Source organism: Camelus dromedarius, chromosome 4, assembly GCF_036321535.1.
Source record: "Camelus dromedarius isolate mCamDro1 chromosome 4, mCamDro1.pat, whole genome shotgun sequence".
Classification (NCBI taxonomy): Eukaryota; Metazoa; Chordata; class Mammalia; order Artiodactyla; family Camelidae; genus Camelus; species Camelus dromedarius.
The window spans coordinates 36,090,580-36,107,533 of NC_087439.1; the positions used below are offsets into that span (position 1 = coordinate 36,090,580).

The 16,954-nt window shown below is 37.9% G+C and overlaps 1 protein-coding gene across 11 annotated transcripts in view; it reads left to right on the forward strand.

Annotated features, from left to right (window-relative positions):
- Window positions 1-16,954, forward strand: part of PKP4 (plakophilin 4) — a 210,150-nt gene that overhangs the window by 49,749 nt on the left and 143,447 nt on the right. For 10 of the 11 annotated variants that reach the window (XM_064484801.1, XM_064484802.1, XM_064484803.1 and 7 more), the window contains one exon: window positions 15,375-15,511. In XM_064484801.1, the coding sequence (XP_064340871.1) occupies window positions 15,380-15,511 (132 nt within the window). In that variant the 5' untranslated portion in view covers window positions 15,375-15,379. Of the gene's footprint in view, window positions 1-15,374; window positions 15,512-15,708; window positions 15,731-16,954 lie in introns of those variants that run through there. The other variant, XM_064484810.1, reaches the window with a different exon arrangement.

Consider the following 16,954-nt stretch of genomic DNA (forward strand, 5'->3'; position numbering starts at 1 on the left):
GGGCACAATATTTTAAACTCAAAATTTCATGCTTATTTTTTGAGATCTGATTATGTCACATTAATTTAGATTCTGATAGATACATGAATTTGTAATCAATTCATTTTGATAGACTGAGGTTATCTTTATACTGTTAATAATGACGTATTAAGCTAAAAATTAAAAGTGAAAAAATTTTGAGAGATGTAAACATAATCACTAAATGCTGCTTTTGATCTGTTCATTAAATCAAGACACAGATCTATATTTTTATTAGCAGCAATAAAAATGTGTCTTTAAAGTATGGAATAATCCATCTAGTCCTTTTATTTTCCTGCCCATTTAATCAGAACAGGTTGGTGTTTCAATATATTGAAACATAACCAAGACTTTGATAACAGCTTTCTAGATTACTATGGGATTCATAGCTCTAATTTATAGAGCCTCATTAAAAGTACATTTTAATTATACAGTAGATCTGTAACGGAGGATTTCAAAATACCAGCATGACCACATCGTGACATTGGTTTTGTTATCTCCTGCTAATGGAATGTAGCTTCCTTGACTTGTGGTTATTTTCCTAAGTTCTTCCTTCAAGAAAGTCAGAATCCTCACCTTAAAAGAAATGAGTTATTTAACTAGTAAAATTGAAAATGAAATCTGACTCTTTCTGACATTTTTAGTGCCAACTACTGAACAAAAGACTTCTTTAGAGAAGCTGTTTATTCAGTAGTTCTTTGACTATGAGCCATCTAATATATTAAACATTTTTCAGTAAGTGCAGCAGGAGAGTGCCAGTTTTTGTTTTCAGCTCCTCACAAAGCAAAATCTATTCTTTCAGCAGGCACTGTGTGCACTGCCTCAGCACATGTGTTAGGCACCAAAGAAAACACAGACATCTAAGACAAGAGTCCTGGTTTCAATAAACTTAAGTCTAAATAGATGAGGGAACATTTATAGAGCAGATACAAGTGGGTGGAAATGAGCACTGTGTACTGGGTAAGACTTTAACTAGATTAGTTGGAGCAGAGAGGTGAGTCATCCAAAAATAAAAAATAAAAAAAGACATTTCCAGGCACGTACAAAGTATGTGTGTAGCAGGAAGAAATGGCTTGGTGAAGCGAAGGCAGTGAGCCCGGTTCTACACTTGCTCATGGAGTTTAAATGACAGGAGGTGTCGTGGCTACGCTCAGGGAGCAGCAGAAAGCACAGGGCTGGAGCTCTGGGAGGGAGAGGAGGGGCTGATTCCACTCATACTGCCTCAAGCAGCAGATCGAAGGCATGGAAACAGCACCATTCAGAGAGGCTGTGTTGAGAGGGAACTCCTGCTTACAGGGATGCCCACAGTTTGGGGACAAGCAGATACAGAGGGGCTTCTTCCATATTTCCCCCTGACTGTTGCCTCTGGTTTCTGGAGTGATCTGTGTGGCTCTATCTGCTTCCATGTCTCCATTCTTCATCCTTCAAAGGACTGCTCAACTCCTGTTGTTCCCAAAGTGGTCAAGGAAGACTTCCATGAGCCTGAGTGAATGGAGGAAGGAAAGAAATGTAGAGGAGAGGGGACAAAGGTCTAGAAATCCCAGTTAGAGTCCACAACTGTGATACCAGTCTTCATGGAGCCTTTTCTCAAATCCTTTAAACTAACGATTTTTATTTTCCATACATGTTGTATAACGTTGATCAAAAGTGTGCTTTTTGGTTAATTTGAGACATACAAATTTGAATGCTAAAACTTCCAGGTACTTCAAAACAAATAAATGTTCTACCATTTGGAAGAGGAGATTTTGCTGTAACTTAGAAAAATTTAATCTGTTTATTTGATGAATAACATTTGCTTGGTTAACTGTGTTACCTGAATTTCCTTCTGGAAAGCAGTGATACGTTTTATTTGAGAGAGGAAGATATGTATAGATAGACAGATGGACACACTGAGACCAGTTAGGAAGATGTTTTCAGGGTGAAACATTTCTGTTTTCCAATTTTAGTTTTGTTCGAGCTTTCCTATAGAAAACATTTACCTTTCCTCTGTGACATGCCATTTAAATTTTACACATGAAATAACATATGTAAACACAAGCTAGTCATAATCTATACCTACTCTGAATCAGTCCCATTGGGTGTTTAATAAAGAAATCCCAAGTCAAGCATATTTAGTCATAAAAATGGGTAGTATTAAAGTCAATAGAAATAGTATGGCATGAATTATATCTTAAATTTTTTTTTAATGTTATAATAATACCTTGTCTGGAGAGAAGTTTTTCAGGTTTCTTGTTGCAAATTGGAAGACAGTTCTGTACTTTTGTATGCATTTGTGCTTCTGGGGTGACCAGACTAGAAATACACAAATACTTTGAATTTTGATGAGGATGGGCTTTATTTTAAAGTGTATGAAATAGGGATAATTGCCTAAGTGCTTTCTGTATGTCACCTGTGGAATACTGAACCACGTTTTCCTGGTTCTTGGTTCTGAAATTGTTTGCACTTAAGATGATAAAATGCACTGGTTTTAGAAAGCAAAATTTTAAAAACAGATTTTAGACATAAATAATAGCCTAGAATTAAGGCATTGTTCTGCAGAAGTTGATATAAACCAGTGAACGTTGAAAGAATCGAGTTTAGTTGCCGTGTGTATGGTGGTGGCACCACGCACGTGCACGGCAGGTGTGTAGCCGTGGTAGAGACTGTGGATGGGGACACGGAGAACCTTCCCAGGCATCTCTGTAAGTACGAGCTGTTTTCATCATGTTCTAGAGTGACTAATAGACATGTTACTCATGGCGATTAACCTTTTCATTTCTGTGGGTTCTGTGTTAACCTCTTCTTAGATTTCTGAAGTTAAGTGAATAACTCTGTGGTTGTCTTGGGTAGAGACCAGGTCTCCCCCAAACCCCGTCAAAGAGCTTTGAAGTCCCTGTAGTCCTGAGCCTGTCCTCAGTTCTGCAATTCTAGGAGCTGGGGCTCGTCTATAAACCAGAGCACTCATTTATTAGGTCATTAATTCATAATCGCTGAAATGTCCATGGTTGCCCAACAGGCTTCTCCCTTTTGGCATCTGGGTAACTGTTGCAGTGGTGAACCTAGCATCCTGTCAAAGGCTACTCTAAGCTGATACCGTTTAGTTTTTACCTTCTCCTCCTCTTCCTTAGCCCTGTTTTCTAACTCCAGGTCACACAACCACCTTCACCGGCTGGGGGTACCTGATTCAGTTGCACTCTGCCTCAACTCTCACCATCATATTAGGCAACGGTAAGGCCTGGTAGACAATCCATGCTTTTTCTGCCTTCACGGTTCCTTCACCTTCTCATCTCCAGAGTTCTCTCTCTCTCTTTCTTCTCCTCCTCCTCCCCACCTAATTTTAGACTGTTGGCGTTTTCTGAACACAACACATGGTGATGTTTTATAGCTCTGTCTTTGTAGTAACTCTCATCTTCCCTGACATCCCTCCTACTGTGGCATGTTTTATGATCTTCACTGTTGCATTTATCACACTGTTTTTATTCCTTTCTTTCCTGTTAGACTGTGAACTCCTTCAGCATCTTGATGGTTCTGAAATCTAACGCTGCTTGGCATGTAAATGGTTTTTTTGATGAAAATGCTGATATATTGTCATTCTTTCCCTCACTTTGTTTCATTCCTTCCCTGAACAAACTCTGTTGCACACTACTAGGTTTTAGGCCCTTTTTTTTTGGTGCTGAGACTACAGTGCTGATTCAGCTGAAAACAGTCCCTGCTCTCACTGGATCTAGAGTGTATGCTCGGGGGATGCAGAACAGTGAGTAGGAAATTCAGTATAGTCCACTGCATGCTCCATCTGTGCTCAGCAAAATGCTAGAAGCTTTGTGATTTTTTCATGTGCTTTCTTCAAAAAGCTGTTTGGAGATGTTGAGTGTGAAAATGTGTTTGTCTTCTTGAAAGCAAAATACGGGATTAAGCGTACAGAATCTGAACTGATTAAAAAAGACTGAAAGATAACCACAATTTCTCTGATTTTAACTTGCTGAAGACAGGGACAAAACGAAAGGCTTGTTATTGCAGTTGTTAATCTATCATACTTTCAGTTTTAATGCCTTTTTAAATCTAGAATTTTCCATTTTACTCTAAAGAGCTACTTAAGAAATTGGAAATCATTAGATGCATTATTGCTTAAATCGATATTGTTAAAAGTGACTTTAAGCATCTGTGAAATCAGTGTTTTTGATGATTTCCTTTTTCACCTGTGCTTTCAGTAAAGCACCTTATAGATTAACATCTGTCCTAAACAGAACATGTTTTAGGCAGATTGTTATATATCCCAGATGGGAAGTTGGTCTTCCCAACCAAAGTACCAGTATGTACCATACACATGGCCTATTTCCACATGAATGTTCAAGAGACAAGCATGAAAAGTATAATTAAAACTCACACCTGGCCTGGAGCAGACTGGGTTCTTTTTCTGGAAAATCATTTATTACTTCATTTAGAAGTGAAGTTTTCCAAGAAATTGGTACCCAGCTTACAGCCAAAACACAATTTTGTGCTTAATTTTGTTGGCAGGAATCTTTACTGAAAAGAGCTTAAATTTTTCTGTACCATTTTCTTAAAAGTACTTAATTAATGTTTTTCTTTTAATAGGCTGATGTCATTGGAAAAGCAAATTTTAACTGTAAAAGATAGAACAATATCTCTTTTAGTTACATTTGCTCATTAATAGTAATTATTTTATTGTAGGATTTCCCAAAGCATTTTCCTCAGAATGTTAACAGGTAGCCCTCAGATTGAGAATCAGTGGGGGAAGGATAGCTCAGGGGTAGAATGCCTGCTTGGCATGCATGAGGTCCTAGGTTCAATCCCCAGTACCTCCATTAAAACAAATAAATAAACCTTATTACCTTCTCCCACCCCCCTCAAAAAAAAAAAGAAAAATTGAGGATCAGATAAGTGTCAGATACTGAATTAGGTAAGATTAAACAGGTTCATTTACTTTAAGATTTCTCAAAGTCTTTAAATGTTCTGTACCACTGCTTCTCAACCTTAAAGATATATACAAAACGCTGGTGATCTTATTCACATGATGATTGATTCAGTAGGTCTGGGGTGGGGCTTGAAATTCTGCATTTCCTGTAAGTTCTAAAGTGTTGCCAGTGTAACTGGTCCACAGGGCTCACTTCAAATAGCACGATTTTTAGGAGTCTTCAAGAGGAAGCATGCTCGGCAGAATTAACTAGAGAAACATTGTTTTTCACATGTTAAAAGTAGTCCATGGAGCATGCTTTGAGAATTTTAAATTTTAAATCGAATCTTTCAAGTTACAAATGAATTTATAATTTATATAGAAGTCTTTTAAAAAGTCTAATACAGAACTTGTAGGTTATCAGCTAGACCGCCTGTGTAAATCCCAAGGCACTGAAAGATCATTTATCTAGTCCACATAAAAAGAAAAATCAGTATCTTGGACTAAAAAGACAACCACTGTATGAGATACCAGGTTGTTACTAGATTGTATACTTCTTAGTTTTAACAGACCTTGTAAATATTATTAAATGCCCCAGTCCTTAATTAAACAATCTTACTTTGTTTTTATTGCCTCTGGTAATTCACTTATAAATTACCTTATTTCTAAATCCCCATATGTGCTATGCTAGTGGCTTTATTAGTCTTTAATCGTTAACACTAACATTTGATATGAAAACTAATGATAAAAACAAATCTTTTATTTAAACGGCTTGAGATTTGATATGGCTTACCATACCCTTAGGTGCAAATGATATAAAACAAAAGTCTAGGGAGATTTTTGAGAAATCTAATGAACCTAAAGCAAAATTTTAAATATAAAAGCTTAACAAAATTAATTAATACATTATAGATGGGCTTTTCCCCAGCTGGATCCTTCTGCTGTACCTGGTACAGTGTCTCCATGTACCCCTGCCCAGTGAAACCCTTCCTTGAGCACCTGCCTTCTGTATTTGAGCTCTTACTGCCTCGATATCTCGAGCTGCATTTTATCGTAGTTGTTTATTTATCTTTTCTTTCCTTTTAGACTATAAATTGGATTGGAGGTCAGGGTCTTATTCATCTTTATACTTTCAATTATACCTGGTTTATAGTGTGGTACATTGTAAGTGGAAGATCAGTAATACATTAAGTAAATTGTATCTTTAGAAGATAATTCTGCATGTAAATTTTAATTTTTCAGTCTTAGGATACTTAAAAATTATGTAAGTTAAAATTTTTTTTCTTTTTCCTCATTTCTTGTCTTGGTGATTGTATCAGTTAGTATTACTCATTCATCATCATCTACCAAGTCATCCTAAATCTCAGTGGCTCAAACAGCCATTTAAAAATTTCTCACAGTTCTAGGCTTGATAATGAGATTCTGCTGGTCTTGCCTGGGTTCGCTCAGGTGACTGCAGTCAGCTGGCAACTTGGTCAGACTTTCTTAGAGGCCTGTCTTACACATTCCAGGGTCTTGGCTGGAGTGGTGGGATCGCTGGGCCTAGGTCTCCCAAGGCATCTTTCAATCCCGAGCTCTGTCACAGCATAGTGATCTCAAGGTTCCCAAAAAGCTGCAACGCCTTTTAAGGTTTAGCCTCAGATATTGTACAAGATCACTTCAGCCACCTTCCACATTCAGTGGGCCCACCTCTTCCTGAGAAAAGAGCAAAGGTGCAGTCCCCTGGAGTTGCTGCATGTGCACTTTTTCCCACAGAGTTAAATAGAACATTCGTACAGTTTTACTTTCTTCAGCTCCTCACACCTCTCCTGTTGATATCATGTGAAGTTTATTTAGACTTAATCTTCAATTTCGAGTTATTTGCTTAGCACTGTTTCTTGTGTACTAACCATTCCTTGATCGTATTTGTTATTTGGTTGCAGGACTTCCTTTAAAGATTATTGAAACCAGATTCTCTTGAGTCCTGGTGTGTCCTAACATGCCTCTATTTTGACTTCATATTTGAATAATAATTTTTGGTCAGTACTTAGGAGTTATTGCTGTATCCACTGTAGTTGGTAGGAGATCTCATGCCAAACTGATTCTCCTTCCTTTGTAAGCAGTTTATTTTTCCTCCATGATAGCGTTTACAATCTTTCCTTTATCCCTGGAACTAAGACATGTCAGTGGATTGGGTCTAGATGTAGTTTGCTTCATTCATTTATTCACTTATTGGCCCATTTTAAGTATTCGTTTTCAGCTCTGAGAAATTTTCATTTCTTACTTCTTTTAGTATAAAGTCTCTGGCTGTTTCCCTTTCATGCAGTTTTTAGTTTAAACACCAAGGGTGCTGGTTCGACCTATTCCACTTTACCTTTTTTTTTTTTTTTTTTTTTTTTTTACTTTGGGAATTTGGTCCCTTCTGGGCACCAGTGCTGACTGAAGCCCTGCTCTCTATCTGATCCCTCATGCTTTGGCTGCTGCTTCAGCATGTTCAGGGCAGGGGCTGACTACCTGGATGCATCGTCTCTCTCCCCTTGATTATCTGATCTGGGCCAACCTAAGCCTAACATTCTGGACTCTACTCACTCTGAACCTACAGCTCCCTCACCAACTGCTCCAGCCTCTCAGCAGACTTTTTTTTCCCCCCTCAACAGACTTTGTTTTCTTTTGTGTTTTAGTTTCTTCTGGTTATTTTGCCATAGATCTGCAGCCATTATTTTTTCTGATATTTTGGCACACTGATGGCATCTTTAAAATTTCTAGGCTGGCTAATTTTCTTATCTTAGAAAAGAGAAAATGCCTTTTCCATTATTTCATAACGTTGTGAGTTGGGAAAGAATGGAAATGTGTGCTCATCTTGCCTCTTGATCCAGTCATCTCCAGCTCAGGGATAATTTCATTCTCATCCTGTTATCCCCATCCTTTTTACACTCTTTAACATGCCAGACATCTACATGCCATAAAGGATCCCAAATCCTAAAAAAAACTGAACCTGTAGTGTTTTCCAAAAGAGATTCCCTTTTTGACTCTCTTTAAGAAATGTTTTTTTGGAAAGGTTGATAATTACCAAAGTGCAGCCTGTGTTTATCCAACATAGATTTTTTGTTTTTGTTAGCAGTTTATAGGGGTTACCTGCAAACCTGTTATAGGGACCATGTCAGCCCTCCACCTGACTCCAGGGAGCACTGTTCACACAGAACACAGTGTGAGTGGCCACCTCGAGGTGTGAGTGGTGCTATATATTAACTGTGTGTTTCATTTTCAGAAAGTATTATTGAATAGTATACAGGGTTGAGGGCATTCTATTTTATAATGTGAGCCCCTTTTATTGAAATGAATTCCAGACATTTGTGAACCATAAAATTATACTTAGTACAGTTTCATAAATAGAAGTAGTTCAGTTCTCTGAAAAATAGATAATCTTTAATATTTAAGCTGTTAAACACTGTCTTATTCTACTTATACTCAAGTTATTCTATTTGTAGATCACATCTAGTAAGGATTAAGCATATGTTTATTCTACTGTATTAGTATTTTTCCTTTTTCATGAAAAAATAACTGGGATAGTTAATAAAATATATAATTAGAAAACATTAAAAAGCATACACACCCATCAATTACTGCCCATGCCAGGCCAGCACCCCAAAAGTTCTTCATGTGTCCCTCTGAGATCACAGCCTCTTTCCCCACAGTGGTAACCATTCCTCTGACTTTGGTGATAACCATTTCCTTGGTACCTACACATGTATCCCTCATAAACAGTTTTATCTTGCCTACTTTTAAACTTTACATAAGTGGAATTCAACTGTTTGTATTTATTTGTGACTTGCTTCTTTTATTCAGCATTATGCTTGTGTGAGTCGCTCTTGTATAGAGCTGTCATTCATTTGTTTTATTGCTATCAGTGAAATGTATTGCATGACTGTACGCAATGTATTCATTCATCCCATTGTTAATTGTCATCTGGGTTATTTTCAGTACTTGGCTTTTCCAAAGAGCGCTGCCATGACCATACTTACATGTCTCTCCAGGTGTTGATGTGCAGGAGTGTCTCTATATAATCAGGAATGGAATTAATGGACTGTGTAATATATGTATCAGCAGCTCAACTAGATAAATGCCAAAATGTATTCCAAGATGATGGTTCCCGTTTACTTACTCATCAGCAGCCTGTGATATTTTTTCACCATTGTTCCACATCTTTGCCAAAATTTGATATTAGTAAATGTTTTGCCATTTCGGTGGTTGTGCGTTGATATTTCATTGTAGTATAGATTTGCATTTTTCTAATTACTGAAGAGGTTGAGCAACTCACTGTCGGCCATCTAAATTTCCTTTTTTCTGAATGACCTATTCATACTTTTGGCTTATTTTTATATCAGACTATCTTGCATTGATCTTTTGATTCTAATAATAAATCTATAAGTCAGAATAATTATCTGCTGTACATAATTCATTCTCTTGAATTACTGTGCTGTTTGGCATATAGCTCTCTTCTAAATAAATTCTTGCCAAGAAATTTTAATTTTTTTTTTTGATGAACTATCTGATTAGACTTTAGTATGTAGCTATCTCTAAGGTTCCTAAACAGTTGCAGATTTTTGTGGTGCTCCTTATTTCCAGGATATTTTAAAACTATAACTGTGAAAAGTATCTAGTATTCCTTTTTAGAATTCTAGAATAGACTCCATATGGTACTGAAGGTGTTTTACTTTTGAGGCATATTCCTAATTCCTAGTACTCCATTCTTTTCTTCTGTAATATCTGTTCCAGTTTCATTATAAGTAAAGCAATGAAACTTGTCTTTGCTATGTAGGATACTCAATTTTTTTAAAATTTTACTGTTAAAATATTTTGTTCATCTAATGCTTGTTTAACAAACTTTTATTATTCTATATTATTAATGTATTGCTTTGAGTCAAATTTAAGTATTTGTGCTTATTTTCTGTCCTTTATTATTTTTCTTAATTCATTTTTAGACATTATTTTATCTTATCAATTTTGAAATGGTTGTTAACAGTCATCGTAACATTTTCTGAGTGTTAAAAATGAATTCATGAGATGTGTGTTAGACTCCAGATTACTAATGCAAGAGAGCAGAGAATAAATACACAATGTCCAGTTTATTTCACTGGATAAGATGAAACAAAGTATACTTATTATACTTGGACCAAAAACTATCAGTAAGGAGAGTAGAAATGCATAAATAGAGGGAAATCCAATATCTAGTTGATCTTCTAGCTCAGAGATTTAGCAGCGGTGATTTTGTGGGTCAGTGTCAGAGGTGGTAAAAGGGATTGTAGTTTTTGAGTCCTAGTGCCTGTATGATTACATCCATAGCTTGCAATGAAAGCCTTCAGTGATCACACTGGAATGTATATGGCTTGCATCCTTGAGCAAAAAAATTTCCTGTTAATTCGTGAGAGTTTACTCTAAGATACACACAGACACACAGACACACACACAGACACACACACAGACACACAGACACACACACACACACACACACACACACACACACACACACACACACAGTATTACCCTAACACTTTCATGTAAAAGCTTCTTGTCTTCAATAAAGTTAATAGTGAAAACACATAGCAGTTCATAGTCAGCTCTCCAAGAAGTGTTTTACAAGACTCAAAAAAATGCAGTCCAGTAGAGTGATAAAAATAGAGACCTGGGCAAAGAGGAAATTTAGTAAGGAAAGGTTGGGATAAGATGAGAACACACTTGTAAGAGTTAGTCACAAATGCATCTCTGAGCTGTTTGAATAGCCAAACAAAAATTGTCAGCACTGAGATTCCCAGTACCATCCCCTCCTCAGGGCAAGCACAGCTTCCTGGCCTGCAGGTACCTTTTTATAGAGAGGTGTGATGTGGTGAACAGCATTCTGAAAACTCCTGAGGAACATTCACATCAATTCAGAATATAGAAGCTGTCCTATCTTAGTGTCAGCCTCAAGATTCAGGGAACTTTGTTTCCCGTTTCTAACACATGCAAAGACCCTTTCTATACCACCCCTGCTCCTTGGTCATCTGAACTGTGGTTCAGGATCTCTTGTGATGGGAAATGTACCACCTTTAGAAGTAATCAATTCTTGAAATTTTGGACATACGACTGTTCACTCCAAAAGGAAAGACCTTCCTGAGCTTGCCCTCAGGGGTCCAACTTTTAATTTTATAATACATTAAGTATAAATAAAATATATTATAAATGTAACTATCAGTGAAATTTGATTCAGAGTATAAAGACAGTAATAATTTAGCTTAATATAAGTTTGTTACAAAATCATTAGTTTTTGGCCTACCTCTTGGGACCAAAAAGTCTAGCATTGCTTGTGCATGGCAGTCCTGAACAGATTTACAGACATGTGCTTGTCTGCATGGTCCTTCTCATCTTCAGGTCAGACTCTCTTCCTGTTCCATTAACTGTTCCTCCTGTGTTCTCGACTGAGCGCTGAGCTCATAAGGAGCCGGAGCTGTCATTCATTTCATTCTTGTTCCTGTGCCTGGAAATAATGACCGAAGCCCTTTACCAACCCATCATCCTCTCTTGAATAGATATACTTGTGTCCATTCCTGTCAGTGTGCCCCCCGTAACCACAAGTGGACATGTCCCAGGGCGCCTGAAGGAGAGACGTATGCTCACTTGCCCCCTTCCTAACACCTTAAATACTGATATCAGTGCAGCACAGCATCACCGTGGCTTTACCGCAGCCTCGTCTCCTTCATAGTTCACTCACTCTGCTCTTGAACCTCAAGTGCCTAAGTCTTCCCCCCGGGTGCTGCGGAGCTAGCCTAAACACAAGACCCTACGTTTATTTATCCCTGGTGTTTTTCTCTCATCAGAGGCAACTCATTACTGCAGTGTAGCAGTGGTTTTTGTATTTGAATTTTGTCACCTGTAAGTTCAGAATTCTTAGTCATTGAAGAATTTGAGCCTACCTTGTATGTTATGATGTACCTTATGGCTAAAGTTTTTGGTTAGGGCTGGGCCAAGATCCGAGCTCTCTGACGTTACATTAGAAACCTCTGTAGGTTGATGTATTTTGTTCAGCTATTTACAGATTGTGAAAGTCAGCCGTTGCCCTTGGCCCGCCCCATTTCTCTGCTGATGATACTATCGGGGGACTTCTGACATCATACCTGCCTCACTGGAGTCTAGACACACTGCGTTTCCATGGGTACAGTGCCAAAGAGAAATTAGACCAGCTTAACGTGACTTTTCTTTGGCGTGCTCCTTTTCGGTTCTCACACATCATCTCTTGGATAAAATCCTTGTAAGAATCTCACCCAGGATCTATGTCTAGCTCTCTAGTTTGTAACGTGAAGAGAGTCTACTTTCTCCTTTCCAAAAACAGCCATGGCATTTTCCTGCTTCCAGTTTTCTGGCACCTCTTCCATTCTCTGTGATTCTCCAAAGAGCCAAAATGGTTCAGCAACTTATTTGTAAGTTTCCTCAGGTCCCTAAAATGGGATTGCCCAAATCGGGCAAGTTGAGGTCATCGAGGGATGCATAGAGCCTAATTTCTCAGTCTCTTTGCTATATAAGTACTCATTGCTTTTTCTCTTTGCTGATGGGAAGAAGTAATAATATTCTGTGACTTTAGTCTTAGTTTGATTCCTTCCAACTCCTCACATTGTTATGCGAGCTACAATAAATCCAACAGAATAAGAGGTTTATAACTTGTCAGTATTATGGCGTCCCTCCTCTGTCCCATGTTGGTGATGGTATTTGGGGGCTGTTCCTAGGATGAGGCATAGAGGTGTCTCACCCTCAGTTATGTCTGGGTACCATGGTCATCGTTCTCCATCCTGTGGGTGTTAGTAGTCGTCTGCAATGTCTCCTAGTTTTTGTGGAATCTGGGAATAAAAACATATCTGCCTATGAAAGTCTCCTTTCCTGCTGAGTAGTAGTTTCTTGTACAAATTTATGAACTCTCCACCAACCTCCTCCTATTGATTTTCATGTTGTTATTCCATCATTTGTGTCTTGCTATTGTGCCTTGATCTCATCTGTATTTTGCTGACTCAGCTAGATGATGAGCCACTGATGGTCAGTGACCTTGCTTTATACCTGTGTCCCCTTTATCACCCCGGCATATGACGTGGGCAAAGTAGTATTCAGAAAGTGCCTGTCTGATATCATAAATCTGGACAGTCATCAAAAAATAAATATTATGAAATTAAGTGTGGCGCACTCACGGTGATGTAAGATAATTACAGTAATATAATTCAATATCTTTCTTTAAACAGTAAGGCTTCTCCTGTTTATAGTACAGAATTAATAATTACTTCCCCAGTGACGTTTCAATTTCTCCTTTTCTCAAATTCTCTTTGTTCGCTGACATTTTGCTTCTCTTTTTCTTACACATTGGTTATTTCATATTATACTCTTGATATTTAGAATTTTTGTTTCTTGGCATTCTTATTTTTGTTTCACTGTTGCATAGTAACATTTTTGTTCTTTGCAACCATCTGCTTATTTTAAGGTGTGTAGTTTTTCAATGGCATAGAATATTTTCATATCTTTACTTGGCTTAAATGCTAAACTAGTATCTTTATGTGTGGCTTCTTTTTCTTCGCAGACTTTATCTCTTGTCCATAATGGGCACCGGGTAAATATAGAAATGCTTAATTTTATCCAGTTGATGATATGATATTTTAAGTATATTATTTTATATCTTAACATAACATACATACTAAAAAATAAAGGTTACCATAAAATCATTCCATTGTGCTGTATGAAGAATTAGTAAGTCATTTCGTGAGGAAAGGGTGGTTCAGCAAAGGGCATGTTCCGGGGCACTTAGATTTTGATCCTGGGCCCACTTATTGCAAATATGAAGCTCCTTCTCCCATGCATACTTGAAGAGACCCTCTTCCTGGCAGTTGGGGGGGCATCCTCACCTTGGGCACCACAGATGGGCAACAGAGAAATTAGCTGCTAGAGCCAACACCAGGACTCCTCATGGAAGGTCCCACTAGGGGAGAATGCATAAACTCATCAGTCCTATTGTCCATTTCTGCCTATTAATATAGCAAGAATAAAGCAACCTAGCACCCAACCAATCCTCACTAACGTGGAAGTCAGGAGAGTAAGGAATGAGATGGAGGCTCAGGTGATAATGTTCATCTTTTCTTGTCTTTCAGATTATGAGTTTGGAAATAAACAGCAAGGTGATATTGACATTTGAGGGAATGGGCGAAAAAAATCCCCAAATCATACTACAGAACTGAACATTGTGTAAATTGATAAGAAATCAGAATACAGCAGTAGACTAATTTTTAGGAGAAAACTGAGGAATGTCATTTATGGCCTTGAATGCCCATATACAAGTATACAGAGTAATGGATTGAACAAATATGGTCTTAGGATATCATAGCACTTGGTGAGGTTTGCCTAATAACTGTAATGAGACATGAAAAAGACAATCAGTTCTTCCTTCATGTATTCTTTGGCAAACATTAATTGAATATCTTATGTATGCCAGGCACTGGGCCAGTCTCATGATGTGATACACTGTGCTCTCGAGGTGACAGGCAGAAAGACTGACAGGTAAACAAGTTTTTAAAATGTTTACATTTCAGGTGAGCATCTTTCCCCAATCTTTTTCAAATTTGTAAAAAGTCCACATCAAATCAGTAAGTTTCCCGGCAAACACACCACTCTCAGTAAGTGTTATCTTAGGAGAGGCACCTCATCTCATGCCAAGAACCCATTCTTCTGTCATAAGCTGTGGTCCGGAAAAGTAAATTCCCTTTCAACACAGTCTCCATAGCCACTGTCGTCTTTGCATAATCAGATTCCTCCTAGGAAACCAAGCTAGCTATAACGCTCCACCAAAGATAGCCTTGTTGCTCGTTGTGAGTGCCTTGCACTTCTTTTACATACAGCAGAATTTTGCTTGTTTTCAAGTCTTCCATGAGTTTTAAACTCCCTTTTTTCCTATTGCATAAGCCTCTTCTGTAATCTAAAGCATTAGCACATTCGTAGATGTCTTCTTGTTTGTATACTTCTTTGAAAACTGACCCTTACAGCAGTCTAGAGTGTTTATTATTATTTTGTTCATGATAAGATAATCATATTAACATAATGGTTAGCTGTTCAGAAAATTCAGCGATTTTATAAGCATCTTAACAGCTTTATTGTCTTCAGCATATTTTTCATTGAGTCCTCCTCCCCAACCCTTTGTCATGTCATTTTTTCCTGTGATGTTGTTTGAACATTTTCTTAGTATTTATTATTATCATTATGGTTTTATTGCTGTTTCTTAGTACATGGTAGCCCTAGCTGCACTTTTGGCCCTAGATACTGCCTATTAGGAATTGCAGAGCTGTATGGAGTTGTGCTCATCGATCATCATCGGTGTGGAAGTCTGTGGTAGTTCCTGGTGGAACCATCTGCAAACGCTCAGCCCGCCCTGTTGCTGCTCAGGGTCTTAGGAGACAGTGTTAACCCTTTGCCTGCTTGATTGTAGGAGGAATGCCAGCTCCTGAGCAGGCCTCACTGGTGGAGGAGGGGCAACCACAGACCCGCCAGGACGCTGCCTCCACTGGCCCCGGCATGGAACCCGAGACCACCGCCACCACTATTCTAGCTTCCGTGAAGGAGCAGGTACAGCCTCTTATTTTAGAATTTGCAATTCATGATTTCTTCAATGCCTTTAAAAATTAATCTTTGGATGTGTTTTAAATTTGTCTAACGTCCTTGACGCCTTCACGTTTTCTAATTATAAGGTGTTTACATCCCTGAGTACATTGGGATGACTGGCAGGTAGAGCCGCTCCAGGTGCCAGTCAGAATCGGAACATGCAGGATACTTGTGCGTCTGCAAGTAAGGACAATATCGATGGTGATTGGTGTCTCTGTCTCGCCCTCCTCACACAGTGTGTGCATGCACGCAAAGCTTCATCAGACGTACCGCACATTGCTGACTTTTCTGTCAGGGCTCTGGCAGCTCGAGGCCTGTGATATCCTTAGATCTGTTGAACATTTTAGCACAGGTATTACGTAGGGTTGTCTCTGTGAGTTTTGGATCAAAGGCTATATTTGTTGTGTTTGTCTGAATTAAAGTATACTCATTCCGTGAGCTAATGTTCTAAAACATGTCAAATTGTGCTAGTTTGGTTAAATGTCATGTTTATGTTGATTTTTTAAAGGCACTTAATACTATTTATCCTTCAAACCCAAGTAGCCTTCTAAATTAGATTTTTGTCTGGTGTGTGTAGAGAAATTGGAATTCCTGAATTTAATTGCTTAAGATTTAAAAGCTTAATAAGGTGAATGTAAATTTAAAGCTCCAGGGACACTCTGCCCTCTCCCTAGCAAAACAAACAAACCAAAAAAGGATACGCCCTCTGTGAGGGTTATTTTGTTGGAGATAATCTAATACTAAAATTTCCTTTTTAAATCTTATGATTAAATCACTGGTTTTGTTTATTTGTTTTTCTTTGAGAGATACAAACTTAGATGTTGTATATAGGCTGGAATATTCTTTCAAAAATCAGATTCAGCAGTTCAAGCGACTAATGATGACAAAGAGTAAAGGAATGTTTAATACTTCATTATTTTACTGTTTGCTGTAACTTAAAGCTAGGGTAACTTAAAGCTAGATATGTGTCTAAAAGCCTGCTGTAGAATGAGGAGATGGGTCTGCCATTAGAAACAAGGATTTCACAACTTATTCTAGTAGCAAGATATCAAAATATTTTTCATTCCTCACTGATATGTGAAGTTTTTAAACATTTCACAAACTAAGAATTTGAGAAGATACAAGGAAATTCTAGTCAGTACTGTTTTCATTTCCACCAAACTATGGATTATCCAAGCTTCTATCATCTCTGAGAGGGAAAAAAGAACTTTTTTCTTTTAACACTTCATAGTTGTTAAGATTTGTCCCAAGGAGCTGTAAAATGAGAAGGCTCTGATTTATTTGGGGCTCTTAGTGTACACTGCGTTTTGGTGAAACATGGCAGTAAATTCATCAAAATGCTCAGAACTGACTGAAGACCAGAAACTGTATTCAGTAAACATAACGACAGGAACTTTGTGTTTATAT